The sequence below is a fragment of the Nuphar pumila genome, chromosome 15, assembly GCF_984573655.1.
Source record: "Nuphar pumila chromosome 15, dmNupPumi1.hap1.1, whole genome shotgun sequence".
Lineage (NCBI taxonomy): Eukaryota > Viridiplantae > Streptophyta > Magnoliopsida > Nymphaeales > Nymphaeaceae > Nuphar > Nuphar pumila.
Genome location: NC_143263.1, coordinates 45,156,206 through 45,183,115, shown reverse-complemented (window position 1 = coordinate 45,183,115; position 26,910 = coordinate 45,156,206). Strand labels below are relative to the sequence as shown.

Below are 26,910 nucleotides of genomic sequence, written 5' to 3'. Positions count from 1 at the left end.
GTTGTTAAATCTATCATACCAAGCCTTGGGAGCTTGTTTTAAACCATAGAGAGTTTTTCGTAAGCGAAGAACTTTACCCTTAGACACATCCATACCCGGAGGAGCATCTATATAGACTTCTTTATTTAAATCTTCATTTAAGAATGCATTTTTAACATTTATTTGATATATGTTCCATTTTTTAATAGAGACAATTGTAATTAGGTACCTAACATTAACCATCCACGCAACGGAGGCAAATGTTTCATCGTAATCTATACCATATTCTTGACTATATCCCTTGGCGACTAGACGAGCTTTATATATTTCAAGTGACCCATCACTTTTAGTTTTAACCTTGAAAACTCATCTACATCCTATTGTTTTCTTTCCTTTAGGTAAATGTTGGAATTCTCAAGTTTTAGCTTTCTTAAGGGCTCCAAGTTCATTGTCCATTGTATCCCTCCATTCTACCATTTTCTTAGCTTCTTCAAAATTTTTAGATTCCACATACGAATGAATAGCACTAAGACATGCTCTATGTTTAGTGAGAAAGATTCATAGGATATAAATCTAGAAGGAGTTTTCCTAGTTCTCTCGGTTCTACGAAAATTATGGAGGAAGGTTCATTAGATTCACTATATTTTTCAATTGCACTTCTAAAAGTGCTTCTATCTCTGTGTATATGTAATTGGTTCACTAGATATTCCTTCTTCGCTAGTGTGCTTAAGAAGTGGAAAACACTCACTCTCTTGAATATCATTAGAAGCATCAAATATCATTTCATCATCACTAGAAATATCCTCACTTCTAGACAATAATTTAAACAAGAAGGAATAATTTGCATTATCCTAATGGGGTTTATATTCTTCAAAACCACTTAAGTTTTCTAAGAAGGTTACATTTCTAGAAACATATAGTTTATCATTTTTGACATCATAACATCTAAATCCTTTTTGTGTTTCCGAATATCTAAGAAATGCACAAGGAATGACTTTGGGTGAAAGTTTATCATTTTTGTTGGTAAAAACAAAACATTTGCATCCAAAAATTCTTAGTCTATTATAATCGGGTTCTTTTTTATACAAGATTTCAAAAGGTGATATTTTATTCAAGTTCTTTGAAGGAAGACGATTTATAAGATAGATAGATGCAAGTGCCTCCTCGGCCCAAAATCTTTTAGGAATTTTTTGAGAGATAAGTGAAGTCCTAGTGGTTTCAACTATATGTCTATGTTTTCTTTTGGCTAAGCCATTTTGTTGGGGTATTTTGGGACACGATTTTTGATGAATAATTTTATTAGTTTCAAGATAATTTTTAAAATCATTTGAGAGATATTCTCCTCCGGAATCGGTCCTAAGAATTTTTAATTTACCATTAAATTGATTTTTTATCATCATGTGATATGTCTTAAACGTCAAAAAAACCTCATGTTTATGCTTGAGAAAGTATATCCAACAAAATCTAGAATAATCATCAACAAAAATAAGATACAAAGGGTGTCGGTCCCCATACATCCGAATGCACAATTTCAAAAGGTTTGGTTGTAAACATAGTTATTTGTCCAAAAGGTAAGCTTCTCATTTTTTCAAGAATGCAATCATTACAAGTGAAGTTGTCTTTACATAGATCTTTAGCAAAATGCAAATAAGAAAGCTTGACAATATTGGGATGCCCAAGACGCTTATGCCAAACATTTATATCTTTATGTTGGGCAATGTTATAAAAAGAGTGTTTTGGAATTTGGAGAAACTCCATTTAATATAGATCTCCTTTTCTAGAGCCTTCCCCAATCAACTTCTCGGACCGACGATTCTGTATCCAACATTTATTTGATGAGAATTTGATATCACACCCATGGTCCGATAGTTGAGAGACCGAAAACACATTTAAATTTAACTTAGGAATGAATCTAACTTTAGGATTAAAAGAATCTTGTTTTTCAAAATTTTCAATTCCTTTAATTTCAAGAGAAGTACCATCCGCAATTGAGATAAAAGAAGGATATAAATTTTTTGTGTATTCGAAAATGGTCAAAATATTTGGAGTCATTTGAAAAGAGGCACTCGAATCTAAAAGCCAAGGAGTCTTACCGGGAGGAGAGAAGGTTGACATGCTAGCCCCGAAAACGGATCCCTTGAGAAGAGGTTGAAGAGCTTCCATGATTTGATTTTGAGGCAATGCTCCATTGTTGGAGGTAGATGAACCCTCCTCCTTATGTGGTTGAAATGTTGTTGACATAGCCACCATCTTCTTTCATTTAGGACACACCGATTTAATATGTTCCGATTCTTTGCAAAAATAACATATAATTTTACTATAGTCTCTTCCTTGGTACCTTCCATTTTGGCCACCATTTTCTCTTTCTCCTTAATTTTGGTTTTGGAATTTATTAAAATGAGGGGGTTTGTATGTTTTTACATTATTCCCCGGTCTAGAGACGTCATAGGCTCCTTCATTTTCATCTTTAGAAGGAACGGCCAACACACTTTGATTGGTTTTGTTCATTCCCAATCTAGTTTCTTCTCCACTTAATTTAGTAAGAACAACTTCTAGAGGTGGAGATGTAAAAGAAGATAAAAACGAGGATCTAGTTTGTTCAAATTCGGGTCTAAGCTTATTTAAAAAATTGAAAAAGTGATCCTCTTCCAATTGCTTATGCCTTAGTTCAATAGCTTCTCCACTCCATTTGGGTTCAAGGATTGCAAGTTCATCCCAAATGAATGATAATTCGGCAAAGTACTCTCTAATAGACATTTTTTCTTGTTGGAGGGTCAATGCCTTTTTTTGAAGATAATATTTATGGGATAAATCTCTTGAGGTATACATCCTCTCAAGATAATCCCAAACTTGAAATGCCTTTTTAAATTTCAAAATATTGGCATTTATCCTTGTTTCCACCGTGAAAAAAATCCATAAAAGGATTTTGTAATTCTTCATTTCCCACTCTTCATGCTTCTTATTATATTCTTAAAATATTCCTCTCTTTCTTCCTCATCAAGAACCTTAATTTCACATTTTTCAATAATGGTGATTTCTGGTTCAGGAATAATGCCTTTGACATAGCCCCAAAGGTCTTTTCCTTTAATATGGGCTTTCATATTGTCGGCCCAAACATGATAATTGGACCCATTGAATTTAAATCTGAGGAAAAAATTTGAATCATTTTCTCCCATGAAAATGCTTTTATTAGAAAAAAGAGTCTTCAAAATTTAAAATCTTACCACAATGGATCTTCTTTGAGCTTACTTGATGTATTGTGCTTCACTTGAATTCATTTGCAAGAACTTTTTATGCCAAAAGAATGAGAATGAGGAATGGGCATGTTCTTCGAGATGACCACCATGATTACGCAATACCCGCGCTCTTCTTCTAGAGACCTTGCTCTGATACCATGTGAAAATGTCTTCAAAGAGAATATATGCACAAGAACACTAAGTTCTCAACGTGTGATGTGTGCACAAAGGCACAAGAAGAACACTTGGAACAAGTGTGCACAAAGGCACAACACATGCAAGAGATCACAAATGCACAAAGGCATAAAAATAATATAGGATCTTTTATTAAAGAGGAGAGAGCTTTTGCTAAAAGCTTAAAGAATACAATGGGGTTGAGCCCCTATTTATAATACAAGAGATGGAGGCTTTGGAGGGGCTCCATATAGACGTTCCAACGGTCACAATTGTGACCGTTGGAGGGGCCCAACGTCTATATAGTGCCCCCCCCAATGGCTGAAAAAGAAAAGAAAATAAAAAAAGAAAAGGAAAAAAGAAAAGAAAAGAATATGCTTAAGAAAAAATACAAGCATATTCAAAGGAGAATATGCGTAAAAGAGGAAATGATGGTTTTACCCTTATAGAGTATTACAAGAAAAATATATATATAATATATATATATATACATAGATACATAGACATATATATATATAATATGTATATGTATCTATATATATGTATATATAGATTACATTTTAACAATTAGATCAGTTTATCTTTTTATCGTCATCATCTTCTCTAATAAAAGCATGGCCTAAGTTCTACATGTCAGATCTCATTGTTATAAAAAACTAGGAATTTCATATTGACTTGTCATATATTTTAGGTATGGAAGTATGGAAGAGTTAAAAAGCCTTGTTAAGAGATTCCATGATGTTGGGGTCAAAGTTCTTGGTGATGTTGTCTTAAATCATCGGTGTGCACACAATCAGAATAAAAATGGGATCTGGAATGTCTTCGGAGGTAAATTGGCTTGGGATGCTCAAGCTATTGTAGCTGATGATCCACATTTCCAGGTATTGAATCAAACCTAATGATGCTTTGAATCTTCAGCTTGTGATACTATTTTGTGAAATACTTGTGAGGACAATGAACATGAAATGTACCAGCTTCCTTGCGGAAAGGTTGTTTCTTTTGGTAGACAAGTATGAATACTTCAATCTTACTTTCTGGCAGTGTTATTTGAGGGTTCTTGATTATGTTATGTTGCACTGATGAGATTTCTTTATGCTAGTTCTGAACCAGCTAATGGTATAAAGGTTCAAGTACATGAATATTGATCATCTCTGAACATGAACAATATAGTCTATCACTTTTATTATAAATGTTTTGTCGTGTCACAAGTTAAGCATTGCAGCATATTAGCTAAACTGTCAACAGGTGCACTTATTCCGAATGTTATTTGTTTCCTTTATGTATTTTACATGTTAGCAACCTCTGTTGTTTCTCTGGACGACTGTTATTTTATAATCTTGTTCAAGAGAAGGTTTCAGAGTTCAAGTATTATTTGTATTTTAGAAAATCAAGGCAATCTTTCTAATTCCATACTATCGTATGTCAGCTTCTGCTTGAAGTGATGTATTTACTCCTAGTTTAACAGTCAGATTTCATTGTACAGTAAACACATGTCCAGGAGGCATCTTTTCACTTGCATGCACGTGTGTGTGAATAAGAAAACTAGAAAAGTATCAGGAAATCCGTAAAATTATAACCTCCAAACATTGAAATTGAAAAGCTTTGGAAACCTACATGGAATAAGAAAATTGTTAGGCTGTCACATGGGTATGGGCACCGGTGCGGGTATGATACTGTGATTTCAAAAATTGCAGGTACGGGGACACAGCTAGCTATATATATAATATATAATTTTTTTGGACTTTGGATTGGGTTGAACCCAATCCATCTTATATATATTATTTATATTGTGTTGTTTCTTTGCTTTCTCTCTCTGCAGCACCGACAAAACAAGAAGAGGTAAGGAGAGAGAGAGACATAGAGAGAGAGAGGGACCTTAGTTTGAAAACCCTAAAAAGACATGTTTGGGTCGAGTCTGGGTTGGAGTCGACCTGGATCAGTGTGGACCCGACCCAGGGCGTACTCGCACTGAGTCCACCGGTACCCATGTCTTTTCGTGTCGACACGGGTATGACACCCCAAATGGCATGTCTATGTTACATAGGTGTTATGAGATCCATAAAATCATAGCCTCCAAATCAGAATTAAAAAGCTTTAGAAAACCACGTGGTGGAATGCCAAGTATATGGCCAGGATCAAGAAAGAAAATTAGCAGTCAATTCCTTATTAGTCCTGTGTTTGTGTGTGTGATATGGGAGGGATGTGAAAAAAATGGTGAACTAGCGTTCATTATCACAATCATGCAAATCAGATCTGGAAAATTTTCTTTGGTGCCTTCTGAAAATAATGAAGTAAGAATCTTCAAATCACTTTTTATAACTTGCTGACCTCTCCTCTACAAAAAGGAAATGTCTAAAAGACTAAAACTAAATACTATATCCTTTTTTTGTAAAGAACATTACTATTTTCTGATTGATCAAACCAGGGATATTTTGCACTAATTTGAGTCTGAAATGCAAGAGAACTCATATTTTTTTTTTGTGAAATCTGGTTATCCATTTTCTATTTTCTTAAAATGCATTTTTGAATACAAGCAGTGTCGATTTAAAGTGCTTCTTACTGGATTTCTTATGTTCAACAGGGGAGGGGTAACAAAAGCAGTGGTGATAATTTTCATGCTGCCCCAAATATAGACCATTCACAGGAGTTTGTGAGGAATGATATAAAAGAATGGCTCTGTTGGCTAAGGTTTGGCACTTCTAGTGTTTCAGTTTAATTTTTACTGCAGAATGGTGCCTATTCATGGTTTTGAATGCGGCTTGACTTTTTTTAGCAGATTAATCTTCTAGCAACATAATGAACTTGACGATGGGTTAAATGCTCAGAAGTTGTTTATTCCTAAACCTTGTTACTAAAGGGGATATGTCGCGTCACGCGGGTGTAGTTAGCCACAGTCGATAGGCATGATTATGGACGATGTGATGCATGGTGTTGTTTCTCATTGGGTGCTGAAGCATGTTTGCATATGTGGGCATGAGGTTTTGGACACAAGTAGTGCCATTATGTTCAAACATAATAGGCTAGAACAGAGAGCATGACACTAGTGGGGGGTTGGCACGGGATCAACAAGTGGTAGGTAGTAGTGTGCATAACAGGATGTGGGGTGCATGTCAAGTAGTACAAGATGCACTTAAGGCATTATTATGCACTAATATGCAATATAAGATGGTAGAAGGAATCGGGTGATTGTCACACAATCCTAGCCACGTGCTATGTGTAGCACTTGCCCGATCTGTTCTGGGCCAGAGAAAACCTTTTCAAACTCAATTCATTCTCTTGATGTGTCTACTTACAAGAGTTGATAGGGCCATGAAAGGTGGACTCCTATGTGGAGGCTATTCAAACCAATAGGATAAATGATCTGCTCAATGCGCGATTTTTTCCAGCTTTGAATTGTCATGCACAAAAGACAGCATGACCATGGAGGTGCATCTCGTACTTATCTTCTGTTTTGGATCTTCAAGCTGGATGACCCAAAGGGTCACCCATAATTTTTAAAGGCAGCTGGCTAGAGGAATGCGATTAGGACTGGAACACGGTTAAGACTGCCGAACAAAACTAAAGCAGTAATGCTCAACTATTCACTTATACGAGTACCAAGACTGCATAGCTGTCGGCCATTTGCCAGTACTGTTTGTGGCCCATAAGGGAAATAGCATAATCGTGTGTGCACTCAACACCCTTGGTATTGCACATGAGAGAACTTCACCTGCACTACATGTGCTTTGCTGACATGGAATTTTGAAACCAAAAATTCCTGTCCTGAGCATTTAACATAAACATATCTAACTTGTTTTGTTTTTTTCTCCTCAAAAAGGAAAAACAGGAAAAAAATCTGTTGTTTTTGTAAATGTAATATCGATTACCAGGCCACAGCTTCTTTTTTCTTAGCAAAGAATTGTTATTTTTGTAGGTTTTTATGTAAAATGACAGTTTCTAATTAATTGCATGCTATGCAGGAAAGAAATTGGATATGATGGATGGAGGTTGGACTTTGTTAGGGGCTTTTGGGGAGGATATGTCAAGGACTATCTGAATGCAACCGAGCCATATTTTACTGTAGGGGAGTATTGGGACTCCCTCTGTTATACATATGGTGACATGGATCACAATCAAGATGCACATAGACAACGCATCATTGATTGGATTAATGCTACAAATGGAACTGCAGGGGCATTTGATGTCACCACTAAGGGGATTCTTCATTCTGTAAGATCACATTTAGAATCATTCTTTTGATCCCATACTTTGAGATTCTGCATTAGAATATCTTGTTGACTTGCATCCATGCTTCAAATTTTTTAGGTTGGGACATTCTTTTCTCCTTTCATTATTGACTTTTTACCTTTTACCAGCCATTGGATTAGTTTAGATCCAATTGTTGGTGGAAAGATTTTGCTGTTTAAGCTACTTATAGATAACCTAAAATCTTATCATCTCTATCTACCTTTCATTTAGTGATCTTGAAGCCTTGTTTTTAGCTGTTGGATGTAAACAAATCAAATGGCTTGAAATAGGGAGTCAGTGCATTATGTCTGTCATCATCATCAAGCCTTATCCAACTACATGGAAACAATTTTGTCATGTGTGTGTATCCTTGAGGGACTGTTCCGCGCGTGTGTGTGTGTGTGTTAAAATGTATCTAATATATATATATATATATATATATATATATATATATATATATATATATATATATATATATTACATCAATACATGATAGGGGTATTTTTGTAATTTCACATAGTTGTTTTAGAAAACAACTATTTTTCTTTTTTGAATAAATGTAATTTTATTTCTTTATTTTTTAAATTCTTTTTTATTTTATTTGAGGACCTAAAGGGGCTCCAACCTTGGAGTCGTTGGAGCCCCCAACGGTCACAAATGTGACCATTGGGGGCTCCCAACGACTCTATGGGAGCCTCCTTTTGGCTCTCCTTTTGAGGCCTTTTGGCCATCGCTTTGCTCCTCTCCTTTTTGTATAAATAGGGGTGAACCCCTTGTATATTCTCTATTCTTGAGAGCTTTCTCTCTTCTCAATAAGAGGCTTTTTATATTGTTGCCTTTTTAAAGGCTTGTGCTTGTATTGTCCCTTTGTGGACTTGTGATATTGTCTCTTTTATTTATTGTTGTAAGTGCTTGTATGCACTCTTTATATTTCCGCAATATCTCATTACATGGTATCAAAGCCACTCGATTCTTGAAGGAAAGGTGTGGTTCGTGTATCTCATATTTAGTGGACATATTCTCACTTCTTGGCAACATCATGGAGACAAAGATTGACCTATCTTTCAAGCTCAATGGAAAGAATTATATGATGTGGGCATCGGCAATGAAAAATAATCTCAAAGGAAAGAAGCTTTGGGGTTTTGTCATGGGTACCGTTCCGGAACCTAAGCTTATGCTCACGAAGGTAGAAGAAGGTCAAGAAAAGGCTCTTGAAGGAGATGCTCGCCTCAAGGCCATTGAAAGTCATCAAAAGAAAGTGGAAGATTGGGAAAGTAATCACGCAAAAATCCTTGCGTGGTTTATGAACAATGTGGAGCTTAAGGTATCTGCTAATATAGCTAAATTTCGTAGAGCCAATGAGGCTTGGTCCTTTATGAAGGGTATGTATACCCAAAAGGATCTTGCAAGAGCATACTTCTTGCAAGAAAAGATTAGAACCACCAAGCAAGGTGATTCTAGTATTCAAGACTATTATAGTGCCCTAAACCCACTATGGGATGAATTGGCTCTCTTGGAGCCAAAATGGGTTTCTATGGAAGAATATTGATTTAAGGCAAAAACAAATGGAACAAGAGCGATTGTTTCAATTTCTTTTTGGGCTACGTCCCGAATTTGAGCAAGTGAGATCTTCACTTCTCCATAGATCTATTTTTCCTCCTATTGAGGATGCTATTGCCGAAATCACTCAAGAGGAGACAAAGCTTGGCATGAGTAAGCATGTTGATGAAGTCCTTGCCGTATCAAAACCGGGTAACAATGTTAGAACCTATAAGCCTCCTCATTTTGGGAAACAAGGAAACTACAATGGAGGTAGAAAAATGATTGTTTGTCATTATTGCAATGAGCCAGGTCACATTAGACCCGCTTGTCCAAAGCTTATTGGAACCTTCAAGCCTAAAGTGGCCTCTCTTGAAGAAACCACCACCAAAGAAGATGAAGGCAAAAACAATAACATCAAAGAAACTCTTGGACAAATATCTATGGCTCTCCAACAAATGCTAAAAGTTTCTTCCTCCACATCGGGTGCGGCTATTGCTTCAACATCATCACCCGGTACGTATTCTTGGATCCTTGACTCCGGAGCTTCTTTTCATATGACCCCTCATGAAAATGCACTTAGTGATGTTTGCACCAATTCAAAGGACTCTTGTGTCTCTACGGCCGATGGAACTTTTTTAAAAATTTCAAGTATTGGCTCTTTTAAAGATTCATAAAATTTTTGTGTTCCAAAAGTAAGAGTTGTTCCCAAACTAAATTTAAACCTATTTTCGGTTTCTCAAATTGCCGACCATGGATGTGAAATATCTTTCTCATCTAATGGCTGCTTTGTGCAGGATCTCCGGTCCGGGAAGCGGATTGGGCAAGGCCATAGAAAGGGAGACCTCTATTATATGGACCATCTTGATCTCCCTACAAACTTTTTTTGTTCTTATGTCCAAGAAAAAAACATGAAAACTTGGCATAAAAGACTTGGTCATCCAAGTTATTCCAAAATGTATCTCTTTCCTTTTGGAAACAAATTTTGTAAGGAAAAAGAAATTAATTGCAAAGATTGCATTTTTGGAAAAATGAAGTCTATTCCATTTCCAACTAGAACTTTTCTCTCATCAAGGCCTTTTGAATTGGTGTATTCGGATGTTTGGGGGCCTTCTCCGGTTATGTCTAAAGGGGGCTATTCATATTATGTTACGTTTATTGATAACTTTACTCGGTATGTTTGGATTTATTTCCTTAGTCATAAGTCGAAAGTATTTACTTTCTTTAAAGATTTTCATAAAAAGGTTCAAAATCAATTTCAAAGTAACATATCTATTTTAAGATCCGATTCCGGTGGCGAATACTTATCTCACGAATTCCAAAACTATTTAACCCAAAATGGCATTTGCCATCAAAAGTCATGTCCTAGGGCTCCTCAACAAAATGGCCTAGCGGAAAGGAAACATAGGCACATTATAGAAACCGCTAGAACATTACTTGTTTCTAGGAATATTCCAAAGAAGTTTTAGGCCGAAGCCGTTCTAACCTCAACCTATCTAATAAATAGAATGCCCTCTTCTAAGTTAAAAAATGCTTCTCCCTATGAAAAACTCTTTAAATTTTCACCCGATTTCAATCGTCTTCGTATTTTTGGTTGCAAATGTTTTGTCCTATTACATAAAAGGGATAAGTTATCTCCAAAAGCAATTGAATGTGTTTTTCTAGGATATGGTGAAAATAAAAAAGGGTATAGATGTTATGATTTTAAGAATGATAAACTATATGTTTCAAAAGATGTAACATTTCTAGAAGAAGAAAACGGTTTTGATAAAATAGAAGAAACAAATGAAATTGATTACATATTCTTATATGATCTTATTGATGACATACAAGAAGATTTTCTTGAAAACATAGACGATACTCGTGAGGTATCCCCTCTTGACATAACACCCTCAAATGATAGTGATTCAAATGTAAATGTTCATGATAGTGATACCAATATAAATGTTTACTCAAGAAGAAATCAAGAAAACCCTATTAGTGCCCTCGAAAAATACTCTCAAATTTCTGAATCCACTGAGGAACCACAAGTTAGGCATTCTTCTAGAATATCAATACCCTCAAATAGGTTTGTATCCTATGATTCCTTAACTCCCAACTATCGGGCATGTTTAATAACCCTACATTCTTATTTTGAACCGGCCCACTATAATCAAGCTAAATCTATACCTCATTGGGTTGAAGCAATGCAAGTTGAACTAAATGCTTTAAAAAAGGCCAATACTTGGGAAATAGTTAATCTACCCTCACACAAAAAACCTATTGGTTGTCGCTGGGTCTTCAAAGTTAAAACTAAAAGCGATGGCTCTTTAGAACGATATAAAGCTAGATTAGTTGCTAAGGGATACTCCCAAGAATATCGCATTGATTACGAAGAAACATTCGCTCCCGTAGCTCGAATGACTAGTGTCAGGACCTTAATAGTTGTCGCATCAATCAAAAAATGACCTATTTATCAACTTGACGTAAAAAATGCTTTTTTAAATGGAAGTTTAAGTGAAGAAGTTTATATGGATCCGCCACCCGGAATAAATATTAAGCAAGGTCAAACACTTCGGCTTTTGAAGGCATTGTATGGTCTTAAACAAGCTCCTAAGGCTTGGTATGATCGTTTCAGTGATATCATGATAAAGTTAGGATTTCACTCTTGTTATACTGACACTACTCTTTTTGTTAAACATGCAGGTTCTAGCATCGTAATTTTGTTGCTTTATGTTGATGATATGATTATCACTGGGAATGATCAAAATAGTATTATTAATGTTAAAAATATGTTAAAAAATAATTTTGATATGTCTGACTTAGGTTTTCTCATATATTTTCTTGGAATTGAAGTTGCATATTCTCCTAGAGGATATATTTTGTCACAAATGAAGCTTGCTGCAGATATATGTTCTAAGTTTGAGATTTCTGATGATAAGAAAGTAGAGACTCCTGAAGTTATTAATGCAAAATTGCGGTTGGAGGATGGGGTTCTTCTGGAAGATCCCACACCTTACAGACAACTCATTGGGTCTCTTACCTATTTAACCATCACCAGACCCGATATCACTCATGCGGTTCACTCAGTTAGCCAATTTCAGCATGCTCCTACAACTGTGCATATGAGTGTTGTTCTCCGAATCATCCGCTACATTCAGAATACCATCAATAAAGGGCTATTTCTATCCTCCTCTTCTTCTTTGAATCTTCTTGCATATACTGATGCAGATTGGGGAGGTAATCCCAATGATCGAGTCTCAACTACTGGTTTTTGTGTCTTTTTAAGGGACTCTTTGATTGCCTGGCGATGCAAGAAGCAGCAGAAAGTTTCACTATCATCTACTGAAGCTGAGTACCGGTCTATGGCAACCACGACAATGGAACTTGTATGGCTTCGCAGTCTGCTTAAAGACATGGGAGTTGATATTACTGAAGCCTCAAAACTGTGTTGCGACAACAAGAGTGTCATCTATATTGCGAGCAATCATACTTTTCATGAGCGTACAAAACATATCGAAATGGATTGCCACTATGTTCGTGACGAATTCTTACGAGGAACTATTGTTCTTTTATATGTCACTTCAGAATATCAGTTGGCGGACTTCTTCACTAAAGCTCTTCCGGCTCTTCGCTTCATGTTTCTTCTTGGCAAACTTTCCGTCATTTCTCCGTAAAGTTTGAGGGGGGGTGTTAAAATGTATCTAATATATATATATATATATATATACTGTATATTACATCAATACCCGATAGGGGTATTTTTGTAATTTCACATAGTTGTTTTAGAAAACAACTATTTTTCTTTTTTGAATAAATGTAATTTTATTTCTTTATTTTTTAAATTATTTTATATTTTATTTGAAGACCTAAAGGGGCTCCAACCTTAGAGTCGTTGGAGCCCCCAACGGTCACAAATGTGACCGTTGGGGGCTCCCAACGACTCTATGGGAGCCCCCTTTTGGCTCTCCTTTTGAGGCCTTTTGGCCATCCCTTTGCTCCTCTCCTTTTTGTATAAATAGGGGTGAACCCCTTGTATATTCTCTATTCTTGAGAGCTTTCTCTCTTCTCAATAAGAGGCTTTTTATATTGTTGCCTTCTTAAAGGCTTGTGCTTGTATTGTCCCTTTGTGGACTTGTGATATTGTCTCTTTTATTTATTGTTGTAAGTGCTTGTATGCACTCTTTATATTTCCACAATATCTCATTACAGTGTGTGTGTGTGTGTGTGTGTGTGTGGGGGGGGGGGGGGGGGGGGTACACGGAGCAGGGGCAGACGCTGAACATCATTTTAGCATATGCACATCCCTCATTTGCATGGGTGCACTGACGCATGTGGGGCCCACACTCGGTGCATCCCACACTCGAGGATTCAAATGCCCCTGAAGGTTTTCTACCAAGTTCATCAAAGAGGGAAGTGAAATCGAGAAGCAATCCAAGAAGCACTGAGCAACGACAGACGCTGAACATCATTTTAGCATCTGCACATCCCTCATTTGCATGGGTGCACTGACGCATGTGGGGCCCGCACTCGGTGCGTCCCACACTCGGGGATTCAAATGCCCCTGAAGGTTTTCTACCAAGTTCATCAAAGAGGGAAGTGAAATCGAGAAGCAATCCAAGAAGCAAAAGGCAGAAGCTGGGGCTTTGTAACTCCATGTAAAACCGAAAATGAGAAGTAAATAGGAGGCATTGCAAAGTAATTAAGATTTTTTTAATTTATAAATAGAGTTAAAGTTGTTATACTGTATGAAAATACTATTAATTAACAAGATCCTTTTGTTTCAAATATGTAATGTAACGACCCCAACTCGTACCCATGAAAAAGTGACAATTTTTTTTTTTAAACAAGTGCGGAAACATTCTCAGAGACCGGGGCCTTTACAGTTAAACACAACCACCACCGTCAGGGATCTTATACTCTTCTTTCAAACCAAACCAAACTTTATTTATTCAAATGCATAGAGTCTGAGACACAAGCAAATAAAATGTAAATAAAGCAAAAAGAAGAGCCACGTTGTCCAAAAGAATCTGTCAGGCAATCTTGTAGTCCCCTCATGACTCCTCTCAAAAGCAAGTCGCCTCACTGAGCATCTGAAGCTGCAAAAAACACAAAAAGTAGGGTGTCAGAATCAAAAGAATCCTGCGTATGAATCCCTCTAATGAAACAAATAAGTAAAAAGAATATTAATAAGATTCATGCAATATTTTACAGGGATACAATTATAACGAATTCATAATTCAATTAATTATCTATGCAATAGGGAACGATTATTAAGCATGGGGGAACATTTAATAAATAACATGGACCACAAGTTAAATAATAAAGACATTTAACATGCATTAGGGAACAACATCATGCATTCACCAATATATAACAATTAAGGAAACAAATAAATATGCATGATCTAATGCATAACAGGAATATGCATGATTTCAATACAATGCATGAATAAATTATTATCTTTTATCAGAGTTTTCTTTTCATATGTATGTCCCTTTTAAATGCACACAATTTAAATTCATCTTTTTAATTATCATTGCCCGCAATTACTCCAAACGGGTAAGAGTTTCCGAGGTCAAGTAGGGTCTCTAGGGTAACTTAACACATAAATTGTATTTTATTACTGGGTTACAAACTTAGCCCTCAACCGATATCAGGAATCAACACCATCCATCGGAATATTGAAAATCAACAATCAATGTTGAGACACTATGGAAATTAACCATAATGTCACTTTCTTGATATACCAAAACAACAACTGTGTCTACACACCACCCTCAGACAAAGTGACAGACTCTCCCTAAAACCGTGGTCAGGAGAAGAACCTAAATATCGGGTTTAGGGGCAACAACAACGCACACGGAGTTTTAGTATCCTCACGGTTTTCCCAAAACCGCAATGTCCAAGATTCTCGTACTATAGAAGGGACATCAAGAAAACGTAGATTACACTGTTCTTTAATTTTTTTTATCTTATTATAAATTTATCTTCCTTTAAGCTTTGCAATTCAACATGCAGAATTAATAACACAAGCTTGCAAATCAACATGCAAAGTTCTTCACGGGACCACAGCTCGTGGCAACATAAAACAGTGCAATAAGAACAATAATATCACATTTGATTTTTGCAATGCATAGAACAACTAAAACAAAGAGCAACACATGCTCAAGGCTCACCCAACCCATGATGACCCATTTTGATCATCGATGCATTCATATGCAAAAATCATAAATATCATGCCACTATGCATCCCTTTTTTAAATGCTTCTCAATGCACATTCATTTGAAATTTAGTGATGTGCACGAAACAATAATATTCATATGCATGTGCATGAGTTCACACATTCATGTTAAGTGCATGCTTCCATTCAATGCACATATTCATGTCCAATGCATGACTTCATTTAATACACGTATTCATGTCAGATTGTGCATCAAACTGAATTTCTATTCAAGTTCAACTAGGCATACCCAACATGCGTGAATCAAAAAAATTGGTCATATATAAATCTGAATATCGGTTAGGCATAACCTGGTCATGTAATTGGAATCAAATGCATGAATAGTATAGGAAAAATCTCTACATTTCCATAGGTAGAACAACAAGCATTACACTCTTAGATCAATAACCATTTTTTTTTGTTAGAAAACATTCAGCTGTACCCAGTCGAGCCACTCGGCTGGGCTGCCGAGTGCCTACCCCAAACCAGGTCGGGTTTGGTCTGGTCCGACCAGACCCCAGCCGAACCTGGTGGAGCCTGGCAAGTCATGCCAGTCGAACATGGTTCGGCTGGTCTGATAGCCAGCCCACCAAACTCATTTGTAATTTTTTTTTTTAAGACAAACCTGCCACCCGGGTATGCCCAACAGGCTCGGCAGACCCGGCAAGCCCAGGCTAGCTGAACTCGGTTCAGCTGGGCCTGTCATGGCTGCCAGCACAAGGCCGGGTCTGGCCAGGCCGAGGCCGGTTGAACAGGGTCAGGTCGGCCTGATCAGCTGATCTGGTTCAGCTGGTCTGCCGACAGACCACACTTCTTTATATATATATATATATATATATATATATATATATATATATATATATATATATAACATGCAAAATCACACATCTTTAGATTCAATGATGCATGCATATGCACGTTCAACTTAGGTTGCATGTGTATGGAGTTCCATCGCTCAAGTATGCATATAAATACATGATTCCACTCGGTTTTGCATGCTTGCACAGATTCATAAATCGAGTATGCATGAGCATGCATATATCTATTCAGTTATGCATGATTTACGACAAGCAAAAACCCGATTTTACAGATTTTCAGATTAGGCATGCATTTTTCAACAAATTAAATTACAAGAATACATGTAACTACTTATTATGGCACCCCATTACAAAAGTTATATATTTACTAAACCTGGACCAGATTTGCGCATGTTATAAACATGGCAAATCTGTCCCAATTTATAGATCCACAAATACAAGCATCATTTTGTATATATTTTCCAATATAAACTTCGAAAAAGATAGAAATTGAATTCTTATTGGAGTAAATATCTAGATTTTACTCCTTTCCCATGTATTTTTATCAAAACATTGAATGGAATATAAATCCATGCTCTTTTTCTCATTCGAAACAAGAGAGAAACCTGTACCTTTATCGTAGATCAAAAAAGAAACAAGAATGGATGGTGGAAACGTCGGACGATCGAAGAAGGAGCCTCCTTCTTCCTCTTCCTCTCCTTTTCTCTCTTTCTCTCTCTCTCTTCCTCTCTCTTTCTCTTTTTTTTTTAACTATATATAAGCCAAGAGGGGGGAAGGGACGCCCCCTTCTTCTTCAGCTCCTTCTAGATGGGCTGGAGAAGAGAGTGCAGCCCCATATGGGTTGTCTTCTCTCTTGGGTTTTCCGAAAATTTCGAAACTCTTAAGTTGACTTTTCAAAATTTTATTTCAAAAGGACTCTAAGTCTCTCAAACCTTCTTAGATCTTTCTAGGAGTGTTTAAGGACTCTACTAAGAGTCCTAAACAAACATCAAATTAAATTTTCGGAATTAAATTAATTAATTAATATTAAATAACAAATAAATTTTCAGAAGCTTAAAAAAACTATCAAATTAACTTGGGAGGCTTATTAACATTAATTAACTCCAATTTAAAGGTTTTTAATGAATTTAAAGTTGAAAAAATCGTTGGGCATGGATTTGGATTTGGATCCGAGATCCAAATCCATCTCAAAAATCTGAATGGGTCTTGATCTGGATCAAATCCAGATTAATATGGGTCTTGGATAGAGTCCAAATCCATATTAATTTGGCTCAAATCCATCAGATCCGGTCCGATCCAAATCCGGATCCGAACCGACAAACTGTTCAATTTTTGAAAAATGCGATTTTTGGGTCAACCGTAGCCCGAATCAAGGAAAATAAAATATCATTACGCTTAGAATTTTGAGACGCATCCAACAATATATAACTCAAATTTCGCTTCCGAAATTCACCCGAAAATAACTTGAATTTTGCTCAAATTTTGCTTGAATTTAAAGGTAAAAAATAAAACTTTTTCTTACATTTTAAGTGGATCATTTAGGCCTTGACAATGAGACTTGGGTCAAGCCCTGTCTCAAAAGCATCGGCCTAAAATCGAGAATCTGCCGATTTTTCTTTTATACTTAGCCAAATTTTCGAAAATCTCAAATTTAACTAAGTGTGAAAATACGCGATATTACATGTAAATCCTTTGTTCATATAATACTCATTGGATCTAAAATAATTTTCTGAATTTTGATTATATGTCAGTTATTATACATATTTCAAAGATAAAGAAATTTGTTGTCTTCATTTTGAATCAAAAGTCATTTATTATTAATACTATTAACAACTAGTAAGCAACAATTAATAAATGAATACTAACATAACATGCTTATGAATTATATACAAGTACATGATAGTGTACATCTTTGTATAATGCAAATTTTTTTAACATTTTTGCCGTGACTTTTAATGGATAACCTGAAATACATTTTAGTTTAATAAAAATTAGAACATTCTCGTGTTTTAAAGAGATTATAGAGAATATTTTATCATTTAAGATTTATTCTTCAATCTAGTTAAAATAAGTTAACTATGATGCCATTTTTATAAAAGTTGCAAATCGTTAATTATGTAAATGTGTTATTTCTTATTAAAAGTACAATTTTCATGTAGAAAAACTGTATCTTTGAAAATACTCGTTATTAAAAAGAATTACCAATGTACAGGTTGTGTGGAGACTGTATGGAGATGGGGAGGACGAGGACCAAGAGGTTGTTGTCGAGGCTGCGAGACTGTCTGACCGCGATATCTGGCTGTTTAGCAATTATGAAGTCGAGTTGCGGCATGGTAGTCGAGTTCTCCTACAATCTGGCTTGTGACAGTCTATCAGAAACAAGCTTTTGGAAGTGAGAAGGAAGATGAATAGTGGTGGGGACAGAAACGTGAATTGGCACGAACGCTACAGGGAAGAATTATTTATTTGGAACACATGAGGTGTTTGTGCCATAGCGTATGACTATAAAGGACGACAATTTGATCCCTTCTATTTTCAAAGATATTGGGAACTCATGCAGTGAAATATGAAGATTGAGAAAATTGGGAACCCATGCCTCCCAACTGCCACCCTTCATATCGCATCCCAGCATCTACAACCCGCCCGTCGTCTCCCTCCGGCTACAACTGTAATAACCTAAATTTTAGGCTTTTATTTAAAAATATTATGGTATATATTTCATAACAAAGTGATTTGGGCCCGGGATCCAAGTCGCGGATCCGGGACCCATAAAGGGGTCTTTATATATGTATTTATCTCGTAAAACATATATGTACTTACATAAGTGCAAAAATTTTTAATTAGGCAATTTATTCAAGAGATAACTACGTATATAATGTATATATGGGCTCGGGATCCACATTTCGGATCCAATACCCAGATAGGATCCATATGGATATAGTTAAAATACCCTATATATTCGTATACATGATTAAATATATATAAAAATATATATTACATGAGTATTTTTATGGGATCCATGATTGGATCCATTTGGATCCAATCCGTGGATCCATACCTAGTGGGAGGCAAGGGTCCGGTCGGGTTTGGATCCTGAGCCGCAGGTCGCAGACCCGGACCCGGCCCTCTCGTTAAAAGAAAAAAATATATATATATAAAATTTAATTTAAAAACAAGAAGCTCTTGGACCCGGGTCAGACCCGACCCGGATCCGTAACCCGATAGGGTTTTTAAAACCCTATATCGGGCTGCAGTTGTTTTAAAAGAGGGATTTTCTGTTAAGGGGGCATATGAAGGCTCAATAAAATGAAGGGGTTAGGGTGAACCCTAACCCCTGCAAAGGGATATCGCAAAGGGGGAAGAGGGCTGGAGCGCGCCGCTGGGAGGGCAGTGTGCTCCTACCTCTTCAAATGGGGGTCTCGCCCCTCTTCCTCCCCACCTCTGCTCTCTTCTTTCTTCCTCTCTCTCTCTCTCGTCTCCCTCTGCGCAAGCCATCGACGCTGCCCTGGAGTTCGCTGGAGCCTCTCTCGTCGGCACCATTGCTACGTGTGACTGGATCGACGCCGCCGGCCCTGCCGAGCCCTTCACCTCCTCTCGTTGTAGCAGCAAACACCTCGCCGGAAAAAGGTAGGGGTTACTGTTTCTTTTCTTGTTTTGGTGTGTCCGGTGTCCAAGCATTGATGGGGTTACGGTGAGGCTCTAAATCGATTGAAAGAAAAGGGGGGTTTTCGAATAATGAAAGGGGGATTTGGGGTTTATTAAATCTATATGGGTTCGGGGTTTTCAGATTCATGCTACGGGGTGGAGTTTAATGGCTATCGGGAACCCCAAATTGGCAGAATGGGGATTTCGGCTACTATGAAAAGCCAAATGATATTGGGGTTTTTGAATAACGACGAGGGGTTCCGATTCATGAGTTTTCAGATTTATGCTAATAGGGTTGTACTCCTCTTAACCCCAAATACCCGAGTTGGGGGTTTCTGATTTTCGGACAGTGGTGTTAGGAACAAACCACATTGGGGGTTTGTGTTGCCGTGAATCCCCAAACCAAAATTTAGGGGTATCGGCTGCTATGAACCCAAATAAAGAAAAAAAAAATGTCTACAGGATTTTCAATAGACTGTTTATATAATACGTCCAATGAAAAACAAAAATTTATATTAGTTTCTGTGTACATCAGTTTCAATCGAAAAAAAAAAATAAAGTATGTTAAACCGATGTTGAGTTAGATGCATCTTAGGTTCCATTCTGTTTTAAATTCAGAATTTGCATGTTCAATGAAACTCTGTGTTCTGTCATTTAACCAAAATTTATGCTATAATAAAAGATTACATTAAGGTGCTGGTTATATCAAATCTATTCTTGTGTGATTATTAATGGATATTTAATCTGAATACATATGTCTTAGTTGCCTGCTATTAGACTTGATTTCTATTCATTTTCTTAATTATCAGAATTTAGTTCATCCGATTTCATGCGATCATGTATGGTCTTACACAGTTTTATATCATTAAAGCATGTATATTTTAAGAAATTCCTGTAAACATATAAATAGTCCAGGTCTGAAACCTTAGGGTGTTCGGTAGATGCTTGATTTGGGTTTTCCTTGAACCATTTGATTTTGGGGAATCTGTATAGTGATTAACCTAAATGCTGACTGGAAAAATACTTGTTAAGTACCCACCTTCTGTGGGCTATTCCAGTGTGGGACAGAAAATGATATTCCTGTTATAAAACTGCATATGTGGGGGTTGTTTCAGTGTTAAACTGAAAATGACATTCCCGTCATAAAACTGCATATGTGTGGGTTGTTTTTGGTGCCAAACAGAAAATAAACTTCCTGCTATGAAACTATGGGGGTGTGTTGGTTGGATCGATGCTGTAACAGGCATAACAGCAGTCCGATGCGTGTTGGAACACGCTCAATAGCATACCTATGTTCGTCATGGCTAATGCTGCTCATAATACGGTTCATTCCATGATAGGTTAATATATGTGCTCATAAGTTCTGCCCAGTGACATGTATATGTGATTGTCCTTGTGCAAGACAGTATGAATGACAAGTTCCTTGTTGCTTGGTGTAGGGCTCACTTTTTGTTTTCATTTCATAGCACAAAGAGCTTTAATATGTATACACCGAATATAGGTTTAATATGAAAAACATTGAATCTGCACATTTGAACTTTGTTCTAACTGTTTATACAATTACTCAATGGGTTGTAAACTCTTAATGCAAAGGTATGACCATCTGGGACCTAATCATGTATAGTGTTAGGTTCAAAAAAATTGAGTAATCATTAGAAGTATATTTGCTAAGATAAATATCGGTTAGTGTTAATTGACTACACTATTATGTTATGAACAATTTGTGTTAATTGAACAGTCTTTTAATGTTAACAGCATGCCTCTATACAGTTTGTGTCAATTGAATACCTTGGTGTATGCTGACCAGTTAATAGAATTGTATACCCTGTGACATTCTGATTATCATACCCCATTTTCTAGCATACCCTGTTATCCTTTGCAGTGGAACAATATTGCAATAGTATGACCTGCTTTCGCCATACTGATTTTTATTGCACCATTATGAATTTCTTTCACAACTTTGATTTTCTTGAAACAGTAGGAATTGACTTCACTTGACTTAAATAACATTGACTATTGGATTTTGTATTAGGTTACACCAGATCGTTTACTTTTCCTTACTTATGAATGATTGATATAGCTTCTCTTGACTGTCTTGTACTATTAATATGATTACAAAGTTTGATGGTGTAGGTGCATGCATGATGTGAATGCGTGCAACCCTGACATATAAATTCCTAGATCCGGTTCATGTGCTTGTCTGGGGATGATAACTCATGCTATGAATGAAAGGTTTCATGTATTTACATGATGGGGCATGTTTAATTATCATGCATAAATATTCTCACATACTTATGAAACTATGAATGAATGCATGTGTGTTAAGTGATTACATAAAAGCACTTACACGTGAATGGTCACACATGCATAGGTCTGTGGAAGCTCATGCATATTGTTAAAATGGTATGAATGAATGTGCATTTGGAATTATGTTGGTATTATTGCATACATTGCAAGTTGTTATGATTTTTGCATACGATGCATCGATGGCCTAGATGGACCATCATCGGCCTGGAGAGTCGTGGGTTTGGTTTTCTTTCACATATGTTTTAACTGCATCACTTAAACCACATAAGATGGTTTGGCACATTAATACACTGTTCTAATGGTTTATACAGGCTGGAGTCCCGAATGGGTCCCTGCAAGGGAGGATGCGGGGTTTTCACTTTACTTTTGCATATTGTGTTGCAAACTAAAAGAATGAAATTAAATAAAAATATAATGAATAAGAACAGTGTAATATACCTTCTGGGATATCTCATCTGGAGTATGAGAATCTTAGTTATCCGGTCTTGGGGAGACTGTGAAGATACAAAAACTCCGTGTGCGTTGTTGCCCCTGAACCCGATATTGAGGTTCTTCTCCTGGCCATGGTTTTAGGGAGAGCCCGCCACTTTACCCGGGAGTGGTGTGTTAGTCACAGTTGTGATTTTATGGTACCAAGGAAGTGGCACTTGTGGGCGTGGGGTGTCCCTGGTGTCCCCGACATTAGATGTGGAGGTCTAATGTTCCGATAGATGGTGTTGTTTCCTGATATCGGTCGAGGGCTAAGTTTGGAACCCGGTAATAAAATACAAATTGTGTGTTAAGCTACCCCGGGAACCCTACTTGACCTCGGGAATTGTACCCGTTTGGTGTATCCGCGGGCAACGATAATGAAAAAGAGGAACTTAAATTGTATGCATTTAATAGGGCATGTATATGGAAAGATGGAACTTAAATGAAAGATAACAAAAGAAATCATGCATTTCACATAATCATGCATTTTCCTATTATACATTAGAACGTGCATATGTTATTTGTTTCCTTAATTGTTATATGTTTGGTGGATGCATGATGTTTAACTGTCAATGTATGTTTAAGGTCTTGTTGTACTAAAATGATGCATAATGGGATGATTTAATGTTTCTTTATGCATAATGGATGTACCTTGTGGTATGAATGCGTTCCTGAATTATGAACTGTCATAATTGCATTTCTTGGAATCATTGTATGAATTCGTATATGTGGTTATGGGATATTTAAATGATTGCTTTTGGTGATACTTGTCAGATTGCTTCTAATAAATTGTTGACTGTTGTAGCGTAGTTCTTTACTTACTTTTGTATGGGTTGAAAATCACATTTGGCACCCACACCATATACTTGACACATGACATATCTACAAGAAAAATTACAGTAATTCCTACTTAGACAGTTGTAGTCTAATTCCTATAAATTTACAGGTGAAGAGTTGGATTTAGGAACGACTGCGGGATGAGGCTTCGATCGGGATTTTTGGATTTACTGTTCCAAGGATAGTGTGAGAACTCTGATATTAATTTTCATTGATATTGGAATGAAAAGAATGTTTTGGTCTTGCTTCATCTGTAATGTTCTGGAATGCTTAGCCCTACGGTATGACTTGTTTCCGCTGTATTGAAAAAAAAAAAATTCTCAAAATTTGGGTTAAGATTTCGGGGCGTTACAACAACAACGATTCCCTCAGTAACAGTACACGATGAAGAGCGAACACAGCTCACAAAAGAGAATGTTGTCTCCGACGCAAGGTTCGAGCTGTTGGAGGGGGAGAATAAGGACTTACGGAAGGAGGTAAGCAATATGGGGAGACAATTGCACTCACTGGTAGAGATGATGACCAATGTTTATAATAAGATCGAGGGAACCAAGAGGCCACCGAGGATAGACAGTCCACCAAGAAAAAGAAAGAGACGAGTTGTCTGTCATATTTCATCTGAGTCATTAAGTGCCACTGAATAAACCATAGCTATTCTTTTTATCCCGATAATTATTTGTTATAATTCTGTAAGTATTTTTCGTAACGTGACATTCTTTATTTGTTAGAAAGTACTCTTTCTATGAGAATTGAACTGAGTTTTGGAAGTGCCTAACTTCCATCTTCCAAAGCATCTGCCTAAGAAGCATGCTTCTCAAGATAGGTACAAGCTTATGGTAACCGTTTCATACTCTCTAATGGCCCCATTAATTTTCTAACGTTTCTATTAGCCCCATTGTTTTTCTAATGTTTCTATTGACTGTTTTATGGATCTAACCATATAGATGTGTTATTCGTAATTTTCTTAGTGGAGGACATGCAATAAATTATTTTTTTTTATATGTAGTCAGATTTTTTATGTAAAAATCAATAGCCCGCAACAAAACAAAGCTTCAAAATGAAAACTGGTTTTGATGTAAAAACAATTTATATCTACAGCATGTTTTGTACTAAACAAAGCATGATGTCTGATTGACGAAATAATGCTTGCAGCTATGATTTTTACTAGAATACAGTATTTTAGAAGGAACCAAAGATGAGCTCTCTCTCTCTCTCTCTCTCTCTCTATATATATATATATATATATATATATATATATATATATATATATATATATATATATGTGTGTGTGTGTGTGTGTGTGTGTGTGTGTTATAGATGATTGTAAATAAGATGCATTGTAGTTGTGATCCGAACTCTTTGTTTCCTGCATATGATTGCATTGTATGAAGCTGGGGCTCTCTGACATATTTTCAGTTGAATTTTTTGTCACTTCTTAATGCATCTCAACTTGGAAATTCAGGTTGTTCATGGTTTTTATATTGTGAATTGATAAGTGCTTTCTTTCTCTTCTCCCTAGGTTCTGGAAAAATGTGAATATTGGCGGTTATGCGATCAGAAGGGGAAGCCTCCAGGAGTTGTTGGTTGGTGGCCTTCACGCGCTGTTACATTTATTGAGAATCACGATACTGGTTCTACACAGGTTTTGAGATTAACTCTCAACTTTTTATCCTTTCTTGTTGCTGGTTACTAAATGATTGTGCGGTCAACTATGTAATATGGGTACTTTTACCAGGCTTCCATATGACAGTCTATAACTTCATATGTAGAGCATTTTGTAAATGTATTCATGTATATGTGTGTATTATCAGTATTCACATGCCATCTTTTTTCAAAATTCCATGTAGTACCTCATACCCATACTCGTACCTATGTGCCATAGGCAGTCAACTATGTTCAACTGTCTTTTGATTAAAAAATCATGTCATAAAAGGGCAACCGTGCTCGTTTTGCTCTGTAACATCGTTTGCATCTTGCTCCAGTAGTGCATTTAAAATCACTGAGAATGGAGAGAAAAAGGTTGTTAATTTTGTTATTTGCTTTTTGAATGTTTGTTTCTTTTTCATAAAAACCTGTTCAATGGTGGTTATAGGATTCTTAACAAATTTTACATGATGGAATTTGTTTCTAAAAGGGAACTTTAATGACACAATTTATTGTTTTTTGTCCATGAATTTGATTTACTCGTCCTGAGAAGAGTTCCATATGATGTCTCAGTCTACTGTTATGCAATCCACTTATAATATTAACTTTTATTTCTGAAGGGGCATTGGAGATTTCCTTCAGGGAAAGAAATGCAAGGATATGCATACATTTTGACGCATCCAGGTACACCAGCAGTATTTTATGATCACTTGTTTTCACACATGAGAGGAGAAATTGCAGCTCTCATATCATTGCGAAACCGTGCGCAGATCAATTGCCGGACTACTGTAAGTAAACCTCCTGACACTAATACTACATATTTTAGCAGTATGGCAAACTATATGCATTGCCCACAAGGGCTGTGTTCATCTGGTAGGGGCGACTTGTGAATCTCACTAAATGGGCGAGACATCACAAGTTCGAAACTCAACTCATGGGTGGTGTCCCTTCCGCAATGTCGAAGCTGAGTGTACTCCCTGGTTGGCAGGGGAGACCTCAAGGGTTTTACCAACCGGAGGCCAGCCAATGTGTGGCCAGTGATGGGTTTTTTTTCCCTTGGATTTTCCAAAAAAAAAAACTATATGCAATTTTGCTTATTTTTTGATCTCATGTTGCAGGTTAAAATAAATAGAGCAGAGAGGGACGTGTATGCAGCGACTATTGATGACAAAGTAGTGGTAAAAATTGGACCAGGTTATCACGAGCCCCAAAGTGGTTCGAAGAATTGGGTTTCGAGTCTTCAAGGGAAGGATTATCAAGTTTGGGAGGCATTATGATTAGTGAATTATATATATGCATAAATGAAGGCATTATGATTAGTGAATTAAATCCTTTGTTATGACTGTTGTAAATGAAGGCTTACGTTCCTTTTAATTTTTTAAATTTAATCTCGATCTTTTGGGGCCCAAGGGGGGTTGGCGTAGTGGGATGGGGCCTTGGCTGCTAGACGGGCAGTCAAGGTTTGATTCTCATGGGTGTTGCCCCTCTGCGAAAGCCAACGCCTAGCATAGGCCCTGGGGGCAGCAGCCCTAGCCTCGGAGTTTTACACTGCCGGCGTGACAACATGGGTATGGCAGGCTGAGCCAGCGCGATCAGGTCTTCGTGCCGGGTGCGATTTCTTTGGGTTATAAATTAAAAAAAATCTCGATCTTTTGGAGCTCTCTCTCTCTCTCTCTAGATCTAAATGTTCATTAATTGAATGCATTCATTAAAGCCCCAGATGAATGTGGACATCCAACTACCTGGTGAGTAATATACAGTGAACACACACACTTCAATAGTTATATATCAATGTTCTTTTATTAGTACATACTTAGATTAATTGAGTAA

General features: G+C 36.7%; 1 protein-coding gene across 1 annotated transcript in view; it reads left to right on the top strand.

Moving 5' to 3' along the window:
* The window catches only part of LOC149815299 (alpha-amylase 3, chloroplastic-like), an 83,343-nt gene extending 56,854 nt beyond the window's left edge, over positions 1-26,489 (top strand). The window contains exons 8-13 of the mRNA XM_089989958.1: positions 4,081-4,270; positions 5,971-6,077; positions 7,349-7,598; positions 24,956-25,078; positions 25,701-25,868; positions 26,199-26,489. Of these exons, the coding sequence (XP_089846084.1) occupies positions 4,081-4,270; positions 5,971-6,077; positions 7,349-7,598; positions 24,956-25,078; positions 25,701-25,868; positions 26,199-26,357 (997 nt within the window). The 3' untranslated portion in view covers positions 26,358-26,489. The remainder of the gene's footprint in view (positions 1-4,080; positions 4,271-5,970; positions 6,078-7,348; positions 7,599-24,955; positions 25,079-25,700; positions 25,869-26,198) is intronic.
* Positions 26,490-26,910: the final 421 nt, after the last annotated feature.